Below are 17,414 nucleotides of genomic sequence, written 5' to 3' on the forward strand. Positions count from 1 at the left end.
TATATATTTGGAAGTGATGAAGTTAGAAAGCTACGGAAATAGAGCTGGAGATGGGACTAGCTGGGTAGCTCTTCTGGCAGCTGGTATAGATAAGATGGGTCAAATTGCCTTCTTCTGTACTGTACTGTAAAATTCGACAATACTGTTTCAGCTTCAAATGGAGTAGCGTATCCTATTTTGGTCCTACTTTAGGAAGGATGTGAAGGCTTTATAGAGAATGAAAAATGGATTTATTGGATTGTTTCTAGGGTTGGAGGACTTCAGCCAAATGTGTGATATGAAAAATAAGACAGTGGAGTGGGATTAGCAGAGATGGTCCTGCAGAGAGCTACCACAACTTCAGTGGACCAAATGCCTTACTTAGTGTTGCAGCTGTTTTACAGTTCTACGGAAAAGAAAGAGTTTCCACAAACATCCAAACCCAAGTTTACGATATTTAACTGGCCAAACATACTTTTCCATCTTTGGTTATTAAGGAGAACATTTTTCCAAGCCCAAACACTTGCTGAAACACTATCAGGAGAGGCATTCACTTAAAAAAAAATTCACTTAGAGAATGTTTTGTTTAAAAATAATGAATAGAAGTTCATTATAAAGATGATTAAATTTCATTACTCAAAGCTGAAAAATCAATTTGATAGCTGCAAAAGTTTGAATGATTTATTGTCTCATGTTTTCAAAACAAATGCAACATTTAGCTACCTGCATTTTTATAGACGACATATCCTACTTACTGCCACAAAATTCTTGAAAAGCAAATCAACAAAATAGTACATTTACATTATCCCCAAAGTAGCACATTATCATATTAAGCATGCTTTATGTTAAAGTACAAGTCTTTTAGGAACTGATCGCGTATTATATTCAGCCGCAAAAGAATTAAAGAGAACCACTTTGCCCATTTAATAAAAAAGTTGGGCTTCAAAGAAATGAAAGAAATTTATTTATATTATTCCAGTGCGTGTTGAGCTTAAACATAAATGTTTAATGAAATGTTTGACCATTTCTAGGTGGAAAATTGTATGGAATAGGTAATCCTTTACGACGTAGTATGTAACAATTTCATCCAAAAATCTGAATTCTCAGGCTACAGGTCTTTCAAGTTAATGGACTAATAATCAGAACTATGTAACACTTTCAGCTTTAGACTTTTGGAGGCAAGAAGTATACAGGGAACAAAACAAAAATTATTGAGCAGAGGAATCGCAAGAAAACTTGAGAAAAGAGCTTTGTTTTGGATTCAAACTTACTAGGAAAGTTCAAATCTTCAATTGCTAACCACAGCTTTGGCTGTCCAGCAATAATTTCAAAAATATATTATAACCGTACAATATACAAGTGCAATGGCAACCCAAAGAACTTACATCAATTGCTGCACAGAATTAGCCCCATAATTTGTGGTCTTAATTACCAGAAAGATTAAAATCTGACTAAATGCCACTATTATGATAAAGGCAATTCCAAAAAAACTCCACACCATACATATCACAACTGCAACTAGACTTGATAAAATTGGATTACAATGCTGCCTTGGATACAAAATGTCATTAGCATATTAACTTTCAGATCAGAGACCATCAGCTCAAAGTTGATCTTATGCTATTAGAAAACAGACAAGGAAAAATAGCAATATACAAGAAATCCTTCAGAAGTAGAAATAACTTTAATCATGAGGACAGTAAAGCAGAAATGAATGACTGCATTAATTTTTAAATAAGTCTTGAACAATGCAATGCAGGGCATTAATGGTGAAGTACAATTATTTTTAAATTTTATAATGGATATCAATTTCTCAGTGTACAACTATCACCACACATACGTGCACAGCAAATCAAATATTAGCAAAGCTCGTAATTGAAAGTCTTTGGCTTGAAGCAGATGTTTTATAGTGTTAATGCAGCAGATGTGATTAAATATAGTTTAACTGAGAAAAGAGAAATAGCTCAGAATTGATCAGAACATCGTAATGTGTTGTAACACTAATTACACTGTATATTTAAGTGGCATACATCCTTTAAAATTGTGCATGATAAATCTACATTCAAACTTAAGTATTAAATCTTCAACATCCCATATTGTTATCTTTATAACAATATCCTAATATATATATGTATGTATATATATATATATATATATTATATATGTACAGGTAATGGTTTTGCCATTACAAATTCTGCAAATATAGTAGCAAGAGATTTAAAAATGCTGCCACATCCTGACTTCGGAGAACTCAGAATACTGCATTCCACTGAACAAAAAAGCTCACTGCTCCAGTGTTATGCTTCACATTTTACATGTGTGGTTTATGCAGGACCTACACTATTTTTGCAACCATCCCCAAATAAGTGAGATGGATACATTTAACACTATACAAATTAGAAAAATAGGTTTTAAGGTATACAGCTGTAGTAGTGTAAATTTAATATTTTCCCCTTACTCATTACCTGGTCAAAAAAAGTAGTGCTTTTTCCCCCTCTAAAATTCACAGGTGCTAACATATAGATTGATAGTTATTTTAATGAGTTTTATTTTTCAAATAAAAATAATCATATTAAGATTATAACAATGCTCCTAAATATGGTTAAGGGAAATGGATATCAAGATGGGTACATCATATTCATCATTATTAAAGCCTATTATGACAACAGCAATCAAATTCATTTTGTGCCTTCTAAGTCAAGTTGTTCCTTTTTTAAAAAAAGTTTCAAAACTATTTAGAAGAATTATTTGGAATCAGATATAACAGAATTAGGAATTATGAACTCATTAAACACTGCAGCACTCTCATTTAAAGAAAGTCAATATAGTGACTTCATAATAGTTATAATTATAAAATTAAAAATGTCAAAGTCAAATACATTGCATTACAATACTGAGAGAATGTGCTGGCAAATTATTAACAGTCAGGGGAATTTAAAAAAAAATCCAACACTCATCTAACCTAATCCTGGAATAATGTAATCAAAATCCAACATGGTATGCAGTATTGTTTTAAGTCTACATTAGATTAATTTTATGCACCTCCCTCCCCGGCCTATAAAGGCATAAACCAGTCAGCTGTTTGTTACCCTTTGCTATATGGGTGTCTTATAAGTACAAGAATGACTGCTTTATTTCTGTGCACAAGTTTAACATCTGAGTGGATATAGAAGTAGATAACAACGCAAATTATTCTCAAAAACTGCTATCAACAACTTTGCAAACAAAATATTTACAGCAGTATTTTGATACAATTTTCTGAGGAAGCCATGATATTACCACGGATGTTCACAGTACACGTGCTTCTTTAGGTCTACTTAGGATGGTTGCAAACACTAAACAGCAGTTCATAACTTTGATAAGTCGCTTGTGAAATAAAAGCTGTTTTAGCATAAACACCAGGAAAAAAGGGTACATTTCTATTTTGACTGAGGCATATAACTGTTATGTTTCACAGCCTGAGGCATATAACTTTGCTGATCGGTTTCCAGACCTGCTCTAAATCCTAAAAACTCCAGTTTGACCACAGTTTGATTATTACTGCTTTGGAACGAGTCCACTGCTGGACAGAATCCCTCCAAGTCTGAAGTCTGATCTGAAACTTCCATTTGATTTAGTCTGAGTGAATTGTCTTCATTTGTATCACCCAAGATTTCTGCTCCATTTGGATGTGGCTCATTCAAATTTGTCTCCTCAATCCTGGCATGCTGTTTAAAATACAGTCTTTTTACTTCTGAACTGCAGCTTCCAAAATTTCCATATGTATGTTCATCAGCCTTTTCTTCATTTTCTAATAAAGGCTGCGTTGATTCTGATCTTGTAAAAGCCTGTGCTGATGGTTGCTGACACCTGTAACCAGGGCTGCTCACTAATACAGTTGAATACTGGACTGTGCTTGTAGTATTCTGTGCAGACTCACTATCACTATCCGAAACACTTTGTCGAGGGGATGACATGCACGAAGAGCCTCCAATGCCACTGCTGTGCTCTTCTGATGTACTCTTCTCCTTCTTTAACGATGTCAATTGCTTGATTTCATCTTCATTAGATAGATATTTCTCCTCATCAACATCAGCTTCAACAATTGTAACATCAGATATAAAGCCATCTGAATTCATAGATTCCTTTGGTCCTAGGTTGTTCTGTTGAGAAAATATATTTTGTGTGATGGGCATGTATAATCTAAATGCAATAAAGTTAAGCAACAAAAATTAAGGTTCTTAGAATCATTGAATAATAACTCTTACAATATATGATTTGGAGATGCCGGTGTTGGACTGGGGTGTACAAAGTTAAAAATCACACAATACCAGGTTATAGTCCAACAGGTTTAATTGGAAGCACACTAGCTTTCGGAGACCTATCACCTGATGAAGGAGCGTCGCTCCGAAAGCTAGTGTCCTTACATTATAGAAGGAAGGCATTTGACTTATTATGTCTGTCCCAGCTCCCAAAAGAGCAACCCAGCTACTCCCACTCTCTAGCCCTCTCTCTGTAGCCCTCTAACTTCTTCACTTTCAATATATAGCCAGCTTTTTTCAAACCTTCTATGGAACCCATACTTACCACTCCCTCAGGCAGCACATTCCAAATCCTAACAACTGAGCCAAGAAGTTTTTCCTCAGCTCACTCTCTTGCTGACAACCTTGAAATTGTGATGCTTATTTATTGACATATCAATGAGTGAAAATATCTTCCTTAAGCCTATCAAAACTGTTCATAATTGTGAGCACCAAAATAAGGTCATCTCTTATTCTCCTTGGAGCAGAGAAGATTAACCCGAATGTCTCTAATCTTTCAGAGTATCTGAAGTTCTTCATTCCTGATATAATTCTAATAAATCTCTTTTGAACTGTCTCCAGAGCATCCTTGCTTGAATAAGGGGTCCAGAATTGAACACAGTACTCCAAATGTGGTCTGACCAATGATTTGTAGAGGTGTAGCATCACTCCCTCGCTTGTATATTCTATGCCTCTACACATAAATGCAAGGATCCTCCTATAAGCCTACTTAATTCTTGGCAGTGTGGAGGAACAGAGGGATCTGGGTGTGCAAGTTCATAGATCCCTCAAAGTTGCCACCCGTGAACAGGGTTGCTCAGAAAGCATATGGTGTTTTGGCTTTCATTAGCAGGGGGATCGAGTTTAAGAGCCGCAAGGTTTTGCTGCAGCTCTACAAGTCCCTGGTGAGACCACACTTGGAATATTGTGTCCAGTTCTGGTCGCCCTACTATAGGAAAGATACAGAGGCTTTGGAGTGGGTGCAAAGAAGGTTTATCAGGATGCTGCCTGGACTGGAGGGCTTGCCTTATGAAAAAAGGTTGAATAAGCTCGGACTTTTCTCTCTGGAGAGAAGGAAGGAGAGAGGAGGCCTGATCGAGGTGTACAAAATAATGAGAGGAATAGATAGACTCAATAGCCAGAGACTTTTCCCCAGGGCAGGATTGACTTGTATGAGAAGTCATAGTTTGAAGATATTAGGAGGACGGTATAAAGGAGACGTCAGAGATAGGTTCTTTACGCAGAGAGTTGTGAATGCATGGAATGTGTTGCCAGCTGTGGTGATGGAAGCAGAGTCATTGGGGACATTTAAGCGACTGCTGGACATGCACATGGATAGCAGTGAATAGAGGGGTGCATAGGTTGAGTTACTATATTTTACATTAGGATTAAATCTCGGCACAGCATCGTGGGCCAAAGTGCCTGTTCTGTGCTGTACTTTTCTATGTTCTATGTTAACAAGTGTATCAACTTGCCAATGCACCTTCAGAGAAACATGCGCATGAATCCAGAGGTCCCTCTCCTCCTGTACTCCCCTCAATGTTGTACCATTGAGCCTGCCTTGTCTCTCTGTGTTTCTTTTACCAAAATGCATTACCTCACTTTTCTCTAATTGAAATTCATCTGCTAGCTGTCTGCCCACTTGGCCAACTTTTCAATGTCTCTCTGAATTCTTATCAAATGATCAGTGAGACCGCATTTCATTAACACTCCAAAACCAAAGACATAAACTACATCTTTAAGGTGACTCAGAGCTTTTCGCCAAATAATTACAGTCATAGAGATCTATTGCACAGGAAAAGGTCCTTCAGCTCATCACATCTTTGCTGGTCAAAAGGAGCCACCATACTATTCTAATTACATTTTCCAGCACTTGGTCCTCAGCCTTTTATGCCTTGGCATCACAGATGCACAACTAAATACATTTTTATAAGAGTTTCTACCTCTACCATTCTTACCAAAGACATAAACTACATCTTTAAGGTGACTCAGAGCTTTTCGCCAAATAATTACAGTCATAGAGATCTATTGCACAGGAAAAGGTCCTTCAGCTCATCACATCTACCATTCTTACAGGCAGAGTTCCAGATTCTCACCACTCTCAGAATCAAAAGATTTTCCTCACATCCCCTACACCCCTGACTGGTCCCTCCACCTTCCCGTCTATCCTGTGCATGCCCCTCAATCATGACCCACTTCAGCCTTCTTTGTTCAAGGAAAACAACCTGAGTCTACTGAATCTGTCTTCATAATTAAAACTCCCCAATCTAGGCACTACTCTGGTAAATCTCGCACTCTTTCCACTGATCATTTGACTAGCCTATCTATAACCTTCTATAGTTTAAGGCTATCCCCATGACTATCACCACCCCACATGTCACCCACAAACCTGCTGATCAACCCTTCTACATTCTCAATGAGCAAAGAACAAGTCTGTAAGTCTGAATCATTTATATGTACCACAAATAGCAAGGCGCCTCAACACTGATCCCTGTGGAATCCCACTGAACACAATCACAAAAACACTTCTCAACCATCACACACTGCCTCCTGGATTCAGTTAACAAATTTCCTTAGATCCCATGGGTCTTGCCTTCACTATCAGTGTCCCATGTGGGACCTTATCCAATGCCTTGCTGAGTTTAACTCAGTCAAATATATTGCGCTCACCTCCACATCTTGTCACCTGTTCGAAAAATTCAGTCAGTCATGACCTCCCTTTAACAAAACCATGCTGACTATTCTTGATTAATCCCTGCCTCTTCAAGCACAGATTAATGCCATCCTCAGAACGGTTTTCAAAACTTTGCCCACCACGGAGGTTAGACTGACTGGGCTGTAGTTTCTAGACTTATTTCTTCCCCCCTTCTTGAATAGCCACACCACATTGATCACACTCCAGTCCTTTGGCACTTCTCCTATGACCAGAGAGAATCATAGAATCCCTAGAGTGTGGTCGAATGGCCTGCTTCCAATCAGTTCCACACCGACCCTCTAAAGAGCACTGCACCCAGACCCACCCCTACTCATGTAACCCTGCCAATCCACCCTAACCAGCACATCTTTGGACTGTGGGAGGAAACCAGAACACCCAGTGGAAATCCAAGTTGACATGGTGAGAAGCTCCAGAGAGACAATCATCTCAGGGTGGAATTGAACCCAGATCCTGAGTGCTGTGAGGCAGCAGTGCTAACCACTGAGCCACTGTGTCACTCCAAAGAAAGGAATTGAAAATTATTGCCAGTGCTTCTGCTATTTCCTCCCTGGTCTCACTCAACAGCCTGGGATACATCTCACAGAGGCCTGGAGATTTATCTACTTTTACGACCGTCAGACCATTCAGAACCTTCTCTCTGACTATGTTAATTTCTTTAAATTATATCATAGTCCTTCCCCCCCGATTTGTATATCTACCATCATCCTTCTTTACTCGTGAACACTTATTCAAAGTATTCACTTAGAACCCTATTTATATCCACTGGCTCCACATACAAATTATCACTGTGGTCCTTAATGGGTCCTACTCTTTCCCTACTTACCCCTTTACCTCAATATCCTTGTAATTTCCTTTATTTTATCTTCCATTATTCTTTCACGTACCCTTCTTGTTTTTCTAATTTCCATTTTAAATTCACTTTTGCACATTCTGTACTCCTCTAGGGCTTTTGGATCTTCTGTATTTGCCATAAGCCTTCCCCTTTCTCTTAGTTTAATCTTGTATATTCCTTGATATCCAGGGTTTGCTGGATTTGTTGGTTATACCCTTTATCTTTATTGGAACATGTTGGCTCTGCACACTCCCTAATTCCTTCTTGAATGCACCCCACTTCTTAGACAAAATGTACCAAAAGTATCTGTTCCCAATCCATTCTGGCCAAATCATATCTGATCTTATTAAAATTGACCTTTACCCCATTTAGAACTTTGACTTCAATTCCATCCTTGTCCTTTTCCATCACAAATCTTAAATCTAATAGAGTTATGATTGCTGTCTGCAAACTGCTCCCCCCCACTGATATTTCTGCCATGTGCCCAGCTTAATTACCTAAAATTAAGTCCTTCTCTTATGGGGCCTTCTACATACTAGTTTAAAAAAGCTCAGAAGCTCTTTTCAAACCTTTCACAATATGAATACCCCAGCTAATATTGGGTAAATTAAAAATCCCTTAATGTCACTAATATTTAATACATTTCCCTCCCCATCCATCTCAAAATCAAACTAGCCCAGAACCTCTGGGCTATAAACTCTCACTCTTGCACCCTCTCTCTAATCACACAATCTGGATTAATGTTCTACTTCTATACTTGCTAACATTTGCCATCGGAAGTAATCTAGAGATATATCTTTTGTGTTTGTTTTTTAATCTACTTCCTAGCAACTTAAATTCTGCTTTCAGGACTTCGTCCATTTTTCCACTTGCTGTTGGTATCAGTATGTACCAGTATTGCTGTCTAGTTTCCCATCTCCTGTCAGAATGACTTGCAGCCAGTGATATCCTTGATTATGGCAGGATGACCAGGGAGGCAACATACTATCCTGGAGTCACTTCTGCACCAACAGAAATGCCTCTATTTACCTTATAATCAAAGCTCTTACCACTGCTATTGTTCTTCCTCATGTCACCCACAGTGACATGAAGTTGGTTCCCATTACTTTCCTCTGTACAGCCCTCCCCATAGTATCCAAATGGTATATCTGTTAGAAACGGGGATAGTCACAGGGAATCCTGCACTTCCTGCCTTCCTCTACTCTTGTGGTCACCCATGCCCTTTCTGCCATGTTCAGGTGTGTATCTGACATGGGACTCTCACTGAACAAGTTATTACTGTATTTCATCGAAGTAATATGTTAACTAGGTAAGTGTGGAATTCTGCACAGCAAATAGTAGAGAAGATAAATGATGAGTTAATCTGTACCCACATAATCAAGTCACATCATTTTGACAATGACCGATGTGGAGTACTGCAGTTAGTCTGAATTTAGCAACAACTTGATTTGGCTGCTCCACTGTGGTGACAAAATTTTGTTATTTAAGCCTTTAAGTGGTCTTAAAAACAAATATTGGACTAGTTTTCAAAGAAAACAGGAACTTACTTTCTATATTCAAAATACAACTGAACTCAGAGCACTTGCAAGGGGAGAGGAAACAGGCAAAAATCTTACTGAATTGGTGGAGGAGTGATAATGTCATTGAACTCGTAATCGAGATGTCTAGCTAATGCACTGAGAACACTGGTTCAAGTCTCACAATTAAAACTGATGGATTTTAAACTCAATTTAATCAAATCTGGATTATGTAGCCATTATCAGTAATTCTATCATTAATTGCTATAAAAACCCATTTAGTTCACGAATATCCTAAATGTAACTTCAGATCCATACTGGTGTGGTTGACTCTTAGGTTGTTTTCACCTTGTGGGAGAGTCTAGGACCAGGAGGGAATAAGACAGAAACTAGGAGGAATTCTTCTCGAAGGGCTGTGAATTTGTTATTTTATTTATTACAAAGGGATGTGGAGGCTGCATTGTTAAGTTCATTCATGGTTGACACTGTATGGGACTGGGATGTCATAGCTATGGCAAAAACATGGCTGAGGGAGGGACAGGACTGGCAGATCAATGAGATCAATGTTCTGTGGTACACATACCAGAGGAAGGATAGAACAGGCAGGCGGGGGAGTGGTGTTTTCCATTAGGGAAAACACACTGTATGTAGAGAGGATATTCGTGGAGGATCGTCCACATGGATGGAACTGAGAAATAATAAGGGGGTGATCGCTTTGATGCAAGTGTAGTCTAGCCACCCCCTCCCAACAGTCAGCAGGAAGTAGAGGAGCATAAAAGTAGAGATTGCAGATATATGCAAGAACAATACATTTGCAAAAGTAGGGGATTTTAGCTTTCCAAAATTAGACTGGAGCTGCCATAGTGTAAAAGGCTTGGATGGGAAGGAATTTATTAAGTCTTCATGAAAATATTCTTATTCAATGGCTCTACTGGAGAAGGGGCAAAACTCAATCTCCTCTTGGGAAATAAGGCAGGGCAAGTATTGAGTTGTTAGTGGGGAAGCATTTTGGTAGCTATGACTATAATTTTATTAGTTTTAAGATTGTTATGGAAAAGGATAGGTCTGGTCCACAAGTTAAAATTCTAAATTGTGGTGAGACCACTTTTGATAGTATTAGACAGGAACTTTCAAAAGTTGAGTTGGAGAAGCTATTTGCAGGTAAAGGAAAATCTGGCAAATGGGAGGCTTTCAAAAGTGAGACGATGCAAGTTCAGGGACACCATGTTCCTGTTAGAGTGGAGTGAAGGGCAAGGCTGTTAGGAATAGGGAACACTGGATGACTAGAGATATTGAGGCTCTGGTCAAGAAAAAGGAGGCATGTGTCAGGTATAGATGGCTAGGATCAAATGAATCCCTTAAGTTTAGAAAGTGTAGGAATACACTGAAGATGGAAATCAGGAGGCTTAAAAGGGGACACAAGATAGCTTTGGTAGATAAGGTTCAGGAGAATCCAGAAGAAATTCTGCAAGTATGTCAAGGGCAAAAGAGTACCTAGAGAGAGAAAAGAAGGGCCCCAGTAAGGATCAACGAGGCCATCTTTGTGTGGAACTACAGGAGATGGGAGAGATTCTAAACACCCATCTAACTGCATAAAATTACTTATTGTGGAGAAAGACATGGAAGCTAGGGCTAAGAGAAATCAATAGTGATGTCTTGAAGAGTACACATTATAGAAGATATGGTGCTGGAGGTCTTAAAAGGCATAAAAAGGTAGATAAACCCTCAGGACCTGTTCTAGTACATCCTCGGACATTGTTGGATACGAGGCAAGAGATTGTGGGGCCCCTAGCAGAGATATTTCTAACATCATAGCCACGGGTGAGATGCCAAAAGATTGGAGGCTAACATTGTGCCATTATTTAAGAGAGGCTTCAAGTAAAAGCCAGGGAACTACAGACCAGTGAGCCTGACATCACAGGTGGGTAAGTTGTTGGAAGAGATTCTGAGAGACTTACATGCATTTGGAAAGGTGAGGACTAATTAGGGATAGTCAGCATGATTTTATGCAGACAAAATTGTGTCTCACAAATGTGAGTGTTTTTTGAAGAGGTGACCAAGAACACAGATAAAGGCAGAACAGTAGACGTTGTTTACATGGACTTTAGCAAAGCCTTCAACATAGTTCCGCATGGTAGATTGGTTAATAAGGTTAGATCACATGGGATCCAGGAAGCGCTTTAGCTAGCCAAAAGAATACAAAATTGGCTTGACGGTAGAGTTAGAGGATTGTGGTAGATGTTGTAATTGTATTCACCTCTACCACTTATCTGGAAGCTCATTCCACATACACACCACCTTCTGCATGAAAAGGTTGCCCCTCAGGTCCCTTTTAAATCTTTGACCTCTCACTTTAAATCTATGTCCTCTAGTTTTGGACTCCCTGACCATGGCTATTTACCTTATACATGCATGCATGCTTGTGATTTTATAAACCACTATAACATTATTGTTGTTCAGACCGGAGGCTTGTGACTAGTGCTGTGCTGCGCCGCAAGATTCGATACTGGGTCCACTTGTTCATCATATTGATTAGATTAGATTCCCTACCGTGTGGAAACAGGCCCCTCAGTCCAACCAGTCCACATCAACCCACCCAGACCCGCTACCCTCTGACATAATGCACCTATAACTATGGGCAATTTAGCATGGCCAATTCACCTAACCTGCACATCTTTGGAATTATTAGGGTAAGAATATAGGAAGCATGGTTAGGAAGTTTGTGGATGACACCAGAATTGGTGGTGTAGTGGACAGTGAAGTGGGATCTTGATCATTGGGGCCAGTGGGCAGAGAATGGCAGGTGGAGTTCAATTTAGATAAACATGAGGTGTTGCACATTGATAAGACAAACCCAGGCAAGAATTAATGGTACAGACCTGGGGAGTATTGTCAAACAGAGAAACCTAGGATTGAAGATACATAGATCCTTGAAAGTGGCTTCACAGGTAGACAGGGTGGTGAAGGCAGTGTTTGACTGCTTGCCTTCATTGGCCAGAACACAATACAGGAGCAGGAATGTTACAGCTTTGCGAATACCCTATATAGCCACTCCTGGTTGCCCTGCCTATAGGAAGGACATTAATAAACTTGAAAGGGCGCAAAAATATTTACAAAGGTGTTACAGAGACTGGAAAATTTGAATTATAAGGAGAGGCTGGATAGACTGGGACTATTTGCCCTGGAGCGTAGGAGCCTGAAGGGTGATCTTATTGTGGTTTATAAAATCACGAGTACGCATGTATAAGGTAAATAGCCAAGATCAAGGAGTCCAAAACTACAGGACATAGATTTAAGGTGAGAGGGGAAAGATTTAAAAGGGACCTGACGGGCAACCTTTTCATGCAGAAGGTGGCATGTATGTGTAATGAGCTTCCAGAGAAGTGGTAGAGGCAAGTACAATTACAACACTTGAAAAGACAAGTACGTAAATGGGAAAGGTTTAAAAGGGATATGGGCCAAATGTAGGAAAATGGGACAAATTCAGTTTAAGAAACCTGATTGATATGGATGAAAGGGTCTGTTTCTGTGCTGCATGACTCTAATATTTAAGAGAATCAAGGGTTATGGGGAAAGGCAGGAAGGGAGTTGATGATTATCATATTAATCATGGTCTCATTGAATGAGAGAGCACACTGGATAGGCTGAATGACCGACATTTGTAGGTTACCTGTTCTCTGCAATGACCTTGTAAGCCACTTATTTCAACAGCTATTAGGAATGGGCAAGAAATACTGGCCTTGCCAATAATGTCTGGATCCACAGGAAGAAATTAACAACAAATTAATTTTGGAAATAAATCTAAAGTATTATTTTTCTATAACGTCTATGATTGCCTGTTGTCTACAGTAAACAGACACAATATTGCTTTGTATTCTCTCTTAAATTGCGTCCTAAAGCCATTAGTTCTGCATCCACAGATGAAAAATCATACCTGAATGAGATTTCCAGTGCTAGGTGACCATTCGACAACCCTACTATTTGCAGGATCTGGAACATTAGGCCAAATGTATTTTTTAATCCTGTAAAAGAAAAACATTTTTGATATTAGATCAATTTCTTCCTATGGTATTGTTCACCAGGTTTGAGGTGGTCTACTCTTTTCCTTCACAAGTTTTTTTAAAATCAACATCTTTGAATGTGTTATTTGTTATTTGATAATAGGAGCATCATGAGTATTTTTAGATTTGATTAGATATCAGTGTGGAAACAGGCCCTTCGGCCCAACAAGTCCACACCAACCCACCGAAGCGCAACCCACCCATTCCCCTACATTTACCCCATACCTAACACTACGGGCAATTTAGCATGGCCAATTCACCTGACCTGTACATCTTTGGACTGTAGGAGGAAACCGGAGCACCCGGAGGAAACCCACGCAGACACAGGGAGAACGTGCAAACTCCACACAGTCGCCTGAGGCGGGAATTGAACCCGGGTCTCTGGCGCTATGAGGCAGCAGAGGTAACCACTGTGCCACCGTGCCGCCCAATTTGGCGTTGGGCAAGGGAGAAAATTCTCTATCTTCTAACAGGTCTTTTTGTCTTTAGCCACTCATCAATCCACTCTCTTTTTCACTACTTTTCTTTTAGAGTATATAGCGTTTTTAATGACATGGGACTATTTCACTTTTTCTTTAACGCTCATCGACTCCAATTGGAGTTTACAAATGCTCTTTCATTAAGAAATCAATTACAGGTTCTGGAATTCATGCCAGAATTGGCTACAGAAGATGATGACAGCAACTGAAGGGTATGCCAGGTTCCAAACGATCGATTGTGATAGGGCACTCTCGAGTCAGAGGTACAGATAGATGTTTCTGTGACACAACTTAAATCCCAAGATTTCTTTTGTTGGTCAGTATTATAAATTTGTTTTATATTGTTTCTTTGAAGAGGTTTAGGATATTTAATTGTGCCAAAGATGCCTTACAGATACAAGCTTTTGTTACCATAGAGCTTCATTCTATTGAAAAGTTAAAGTACTAACCCTAAAACAAATTATACTTACAGATGTCTCTTGTTGAAGCAGAAAAGTATAGTCACCACAGTGATCAAAAGAAAACTCAGGCAAATAGGCACTACAATTGCTTCAATTTCTCCTTTTGCTGCAAAAACCAAAACAAAACAAAAGAAATGTTTCACAATAAATCAAAAATAATTTGCAATACAAACATCAATCATATAAAATCAGTTCAGAAGCAGACCATTTAGCTCCTGGAGTATGCTCCACTATTCAATAAGATCATGGCTGATCGGTTTTTGTATCCACATTCCAACCTATGCACCATAAGCCTTCATTCTCCTGCCTAATAAGAATTGATCCACCTCAATGACCTTATTCAATGACCCTGCTTCCATTGCCTTCTGAGGCAGAGTTTTTCAAAGTTGCACCAACCTAAGAAAAAATCCTCACCTCTGTCCTGGAAGGATGAGTGCCGATTTCAAAAAGTGTACCCCAGTTCTGGACTGACCCACAAGAAAAATCTGATGTCCTTGATTCAGGATCTTACATATTCAATCAAGTCATTGCTCAATCTTCTAAATGCCAATGGAATCAAGTCCAACCTATCCAGCCGATCCTCATAAGACAACCCATTCATTTTAGCTATCAACCTAGCAAAACTTCTTTAAACTGACTCCAGTGTATTTACATGCTTTTTTAAATAAGGAGACCAGAATTGTACAGTATGAGCGATGTGGGGTTACCAATGCCCTATATATCTGAAGTTTTGGTGTCAACACTAGGGGCCTCACAATTCATGAGTGAACAGGTAACAGGAATTCAGAGGCTCTATATTCTCAGCATGTCGACAGTTGTGTATCCTGGGTTTACATTATAAAGCTCCAAAAGCATCATTTACATAGTTCTGGGAGAGAAGGGGAGCTGCAAGTGGAAGAGCCAGAAACTGCTGCTTTTCTTTCAGAGCAACAAACCAACCTCAGAACTGTAGTTTGTGCTTAGACCATTCAGCATGGGAGTTGGGACATCATGTAAGATTGCACAGGACTTTTGGAGTACTGTGCATAACTCTGGTTTGTTTCAACTCCAAGCTTGGGATTTTTCTTCGTCTGAAACTCATCCAAAAATCTGGGCCTAAGTCCTTATTTCGGGTTGACTATCTTACATTCAGGAAGGCAAACAAAATACTACCCTTTGTGGGAGGTGGAAAATTGTCAGATTGTATCTACAATACAAAGTCTAACATCTGTGCTCTGATCCAAAAACAAACCAGAGGCTCTGACAAATAATTACACAAGCAAGAACACTTAGAATCTCACAGGAGGACTAGTGAATAAATGCTGGCCTATCCAGCAATGCCTACATCCTGGGAACAAATAAAAAAAAATCTAAATTGAGGATAATGATTTTTTTAAAAAAAACCTAGTTATAAACTCACCATAACTTAAAGTGGTGAAATTAACTTCAGAACTATTTGTGCCTCCTTTCACTGTTGACGCCATGACACGTACACCATACAAAGTATTGCCTTTTAATGAAGTCAGCTCATGCTCTCGACACATTGCATCAACAACAATACTTGGACCTAGAAATTAGAAACAACTTGTGAAACTTCTATCAAACCAAAAAATCAAAACAATTGAAGATTTGCACACAGATAATAAAGACAGTGGTCAGAAATGGTTATCAATTATCTTTAAAAAATGCACAAATTTTACAAAAAAAAGTGATGTGAAGACAGAGTTGGGACAAGTGCATAAGAGTGAGTATTCTTTTTATTTCTTATTTTCTTGCAATGCCATTCAACCTTCCTGGCTCAGGAAGGGAACTGTGGAATTTGCACCTGAAAGTAGTAAACTGTTGTCAGAGATGTAAAATGTTTCTATTTTTAAAAATAATCTTTTTTTTATTATTTGGAATCTAAGTTTATCTTTCTGTCTGTACCTTGCCTTTTAAACCAGTTCAGCCTGTTTCCTTTTCCATCATCTGTTGCTTTTCAAACTGCTTTAGTTAAAAGAGAAAGACTGTTGGTCCTATTATTCCCCATCCCTGATATACCTTACCAACAGCTTGCATTTTTCGCAATTTGCATTGCACTCCCCTTGGAGCAAAATGATAAGGGAAATATCAGACTAACAGAGTCTGTAACAGAGATTCTTTCTCTGCATCTCTTTGTAGCTGTGACACTATATTCTGCAGTCTGTTCTCTTAACCTGAAGTACATACGTAAGGTATGGTTTACCTGGAAAGCACACAAAAACAATACTTTTCACAGTATTTTGGTACATGTGACAATAATAAAGTCAAAGCATTATGGTACCATATGAGACCATTCAACCCTCATGTCCCTTCTGGTTGAATATCTAACAAGTTTCATCTGTGCAATTACTGTAGGATAAGACAGTGCTTTACAGTATGCAATGACTGTCAAAACACTTCACATTCAAAGGTTCCCATGAACTGACTGTATAATTGGTAAAGTTATAAAAAAATTATTCTTCTATCATATTTTCAGACACTCACTCTTTCCTTTTTCATTTAAGCATCTCTTATGCAGGCAGACAGGTTTTCCAACCAATGATAATCAGTTTAAAGTATTTGCTAAACTGATTTTCAAAAAAGTGATTGATTTAAAAGCCGCCTCAAAAACAATATTCAATCTTTAATTTTTAAAAAAACTTAACATGTCTTCAATCCCAATTTTCTACAGTGAACATATGATAACTGATTAGCAAGGTTAGATCTCATGGAATACAGGGAGAACTAGCCATTTGGATACAGAACTGGCTCAAAGGTAGAAGACAGAGGGTGGTGGTGGAGGGTTGTTTTTCAGACTGGAGGTCTGTGACCAGGGGAGTGCCACAAGGATCGGTGCTGGGCCCTCTACTTTTTGTCATTTATATAATGATTTGGATGTGAGCATAAGAGGTACAGTTTGTAAGATTGCAGATGACACCAAAATTGGAGGTGTAGTGGACAGCGAAGAGGGTTATCTCAGATTACAACAGGATCTTGACTAGATGGGCCAATGGGCTGAGAAGTGGCAGATGGAGTTCAGTTCAGATAAATGTGAGGTGCTGCATTTTGGGAAAGCAAATCTTAGCAGGACTTATACACTTAATGGTAAG

General features: G+C 38.9%; 1 protein-coding gene across 5 annotated transcripts in view; it reads right to left on the minus strand.

Annotated features, from left to right (window-relative positions):
- Positions 1 to 646: 646 nt before the first annotated feature.
- The window catches only part of LOC122549305 (interleukin-6 receptor subunit beta-like), a 79,948-nt gene continuing 63,180 nt past the window's right edge, over positions 647 to 17,414 (minus strand). For all 5 annotated transcript variants that reach the window (XM_043688915.1, XM_043688907.1, XM_043688931.1 and 2 more), the window contains 4 exons: positions 15,725 to 15,871; positions 14,335 to 14,431; positions 13,259 to 13,346; positions 647 to 4,121 (listed from right to left, as the gene is read on the minus strand). In XM_043688915.1, coding sequence (XP_043544850.1) covers positions 3,399 to 4,121; positions 13,259 to 13,346; positions 14,335 to 14,431; positions 15,725 to 15,871 — 1,055 coding nt within the window. In that variant the 3' untranslated portion in view covers positions 647 to 3,398. The remainder of the gene's footprint in view (positions 4,122 to 13,258; positions 13,347 to 14,334; positions 14,432 to 15,724; positions 15,872 to 17,414) is intronic.

Source organism: Chiloscyllium plagiosum, chromosome 1, assembly GCF_004010195.1.
Source record: "Chiloscyllium plagiosum isolate BGI_BamShark_2017 chromosome 1, ASM401019v2, whole genome shotgun sequence".
NCBI classification, from domain to species: Eukaryota; Metazoa; Chordata; class Chondrichthyes; order Orectolobiformes; family Hemiscylliidae; genus Chiloscyllium; species Chiloscyllium plagiosum.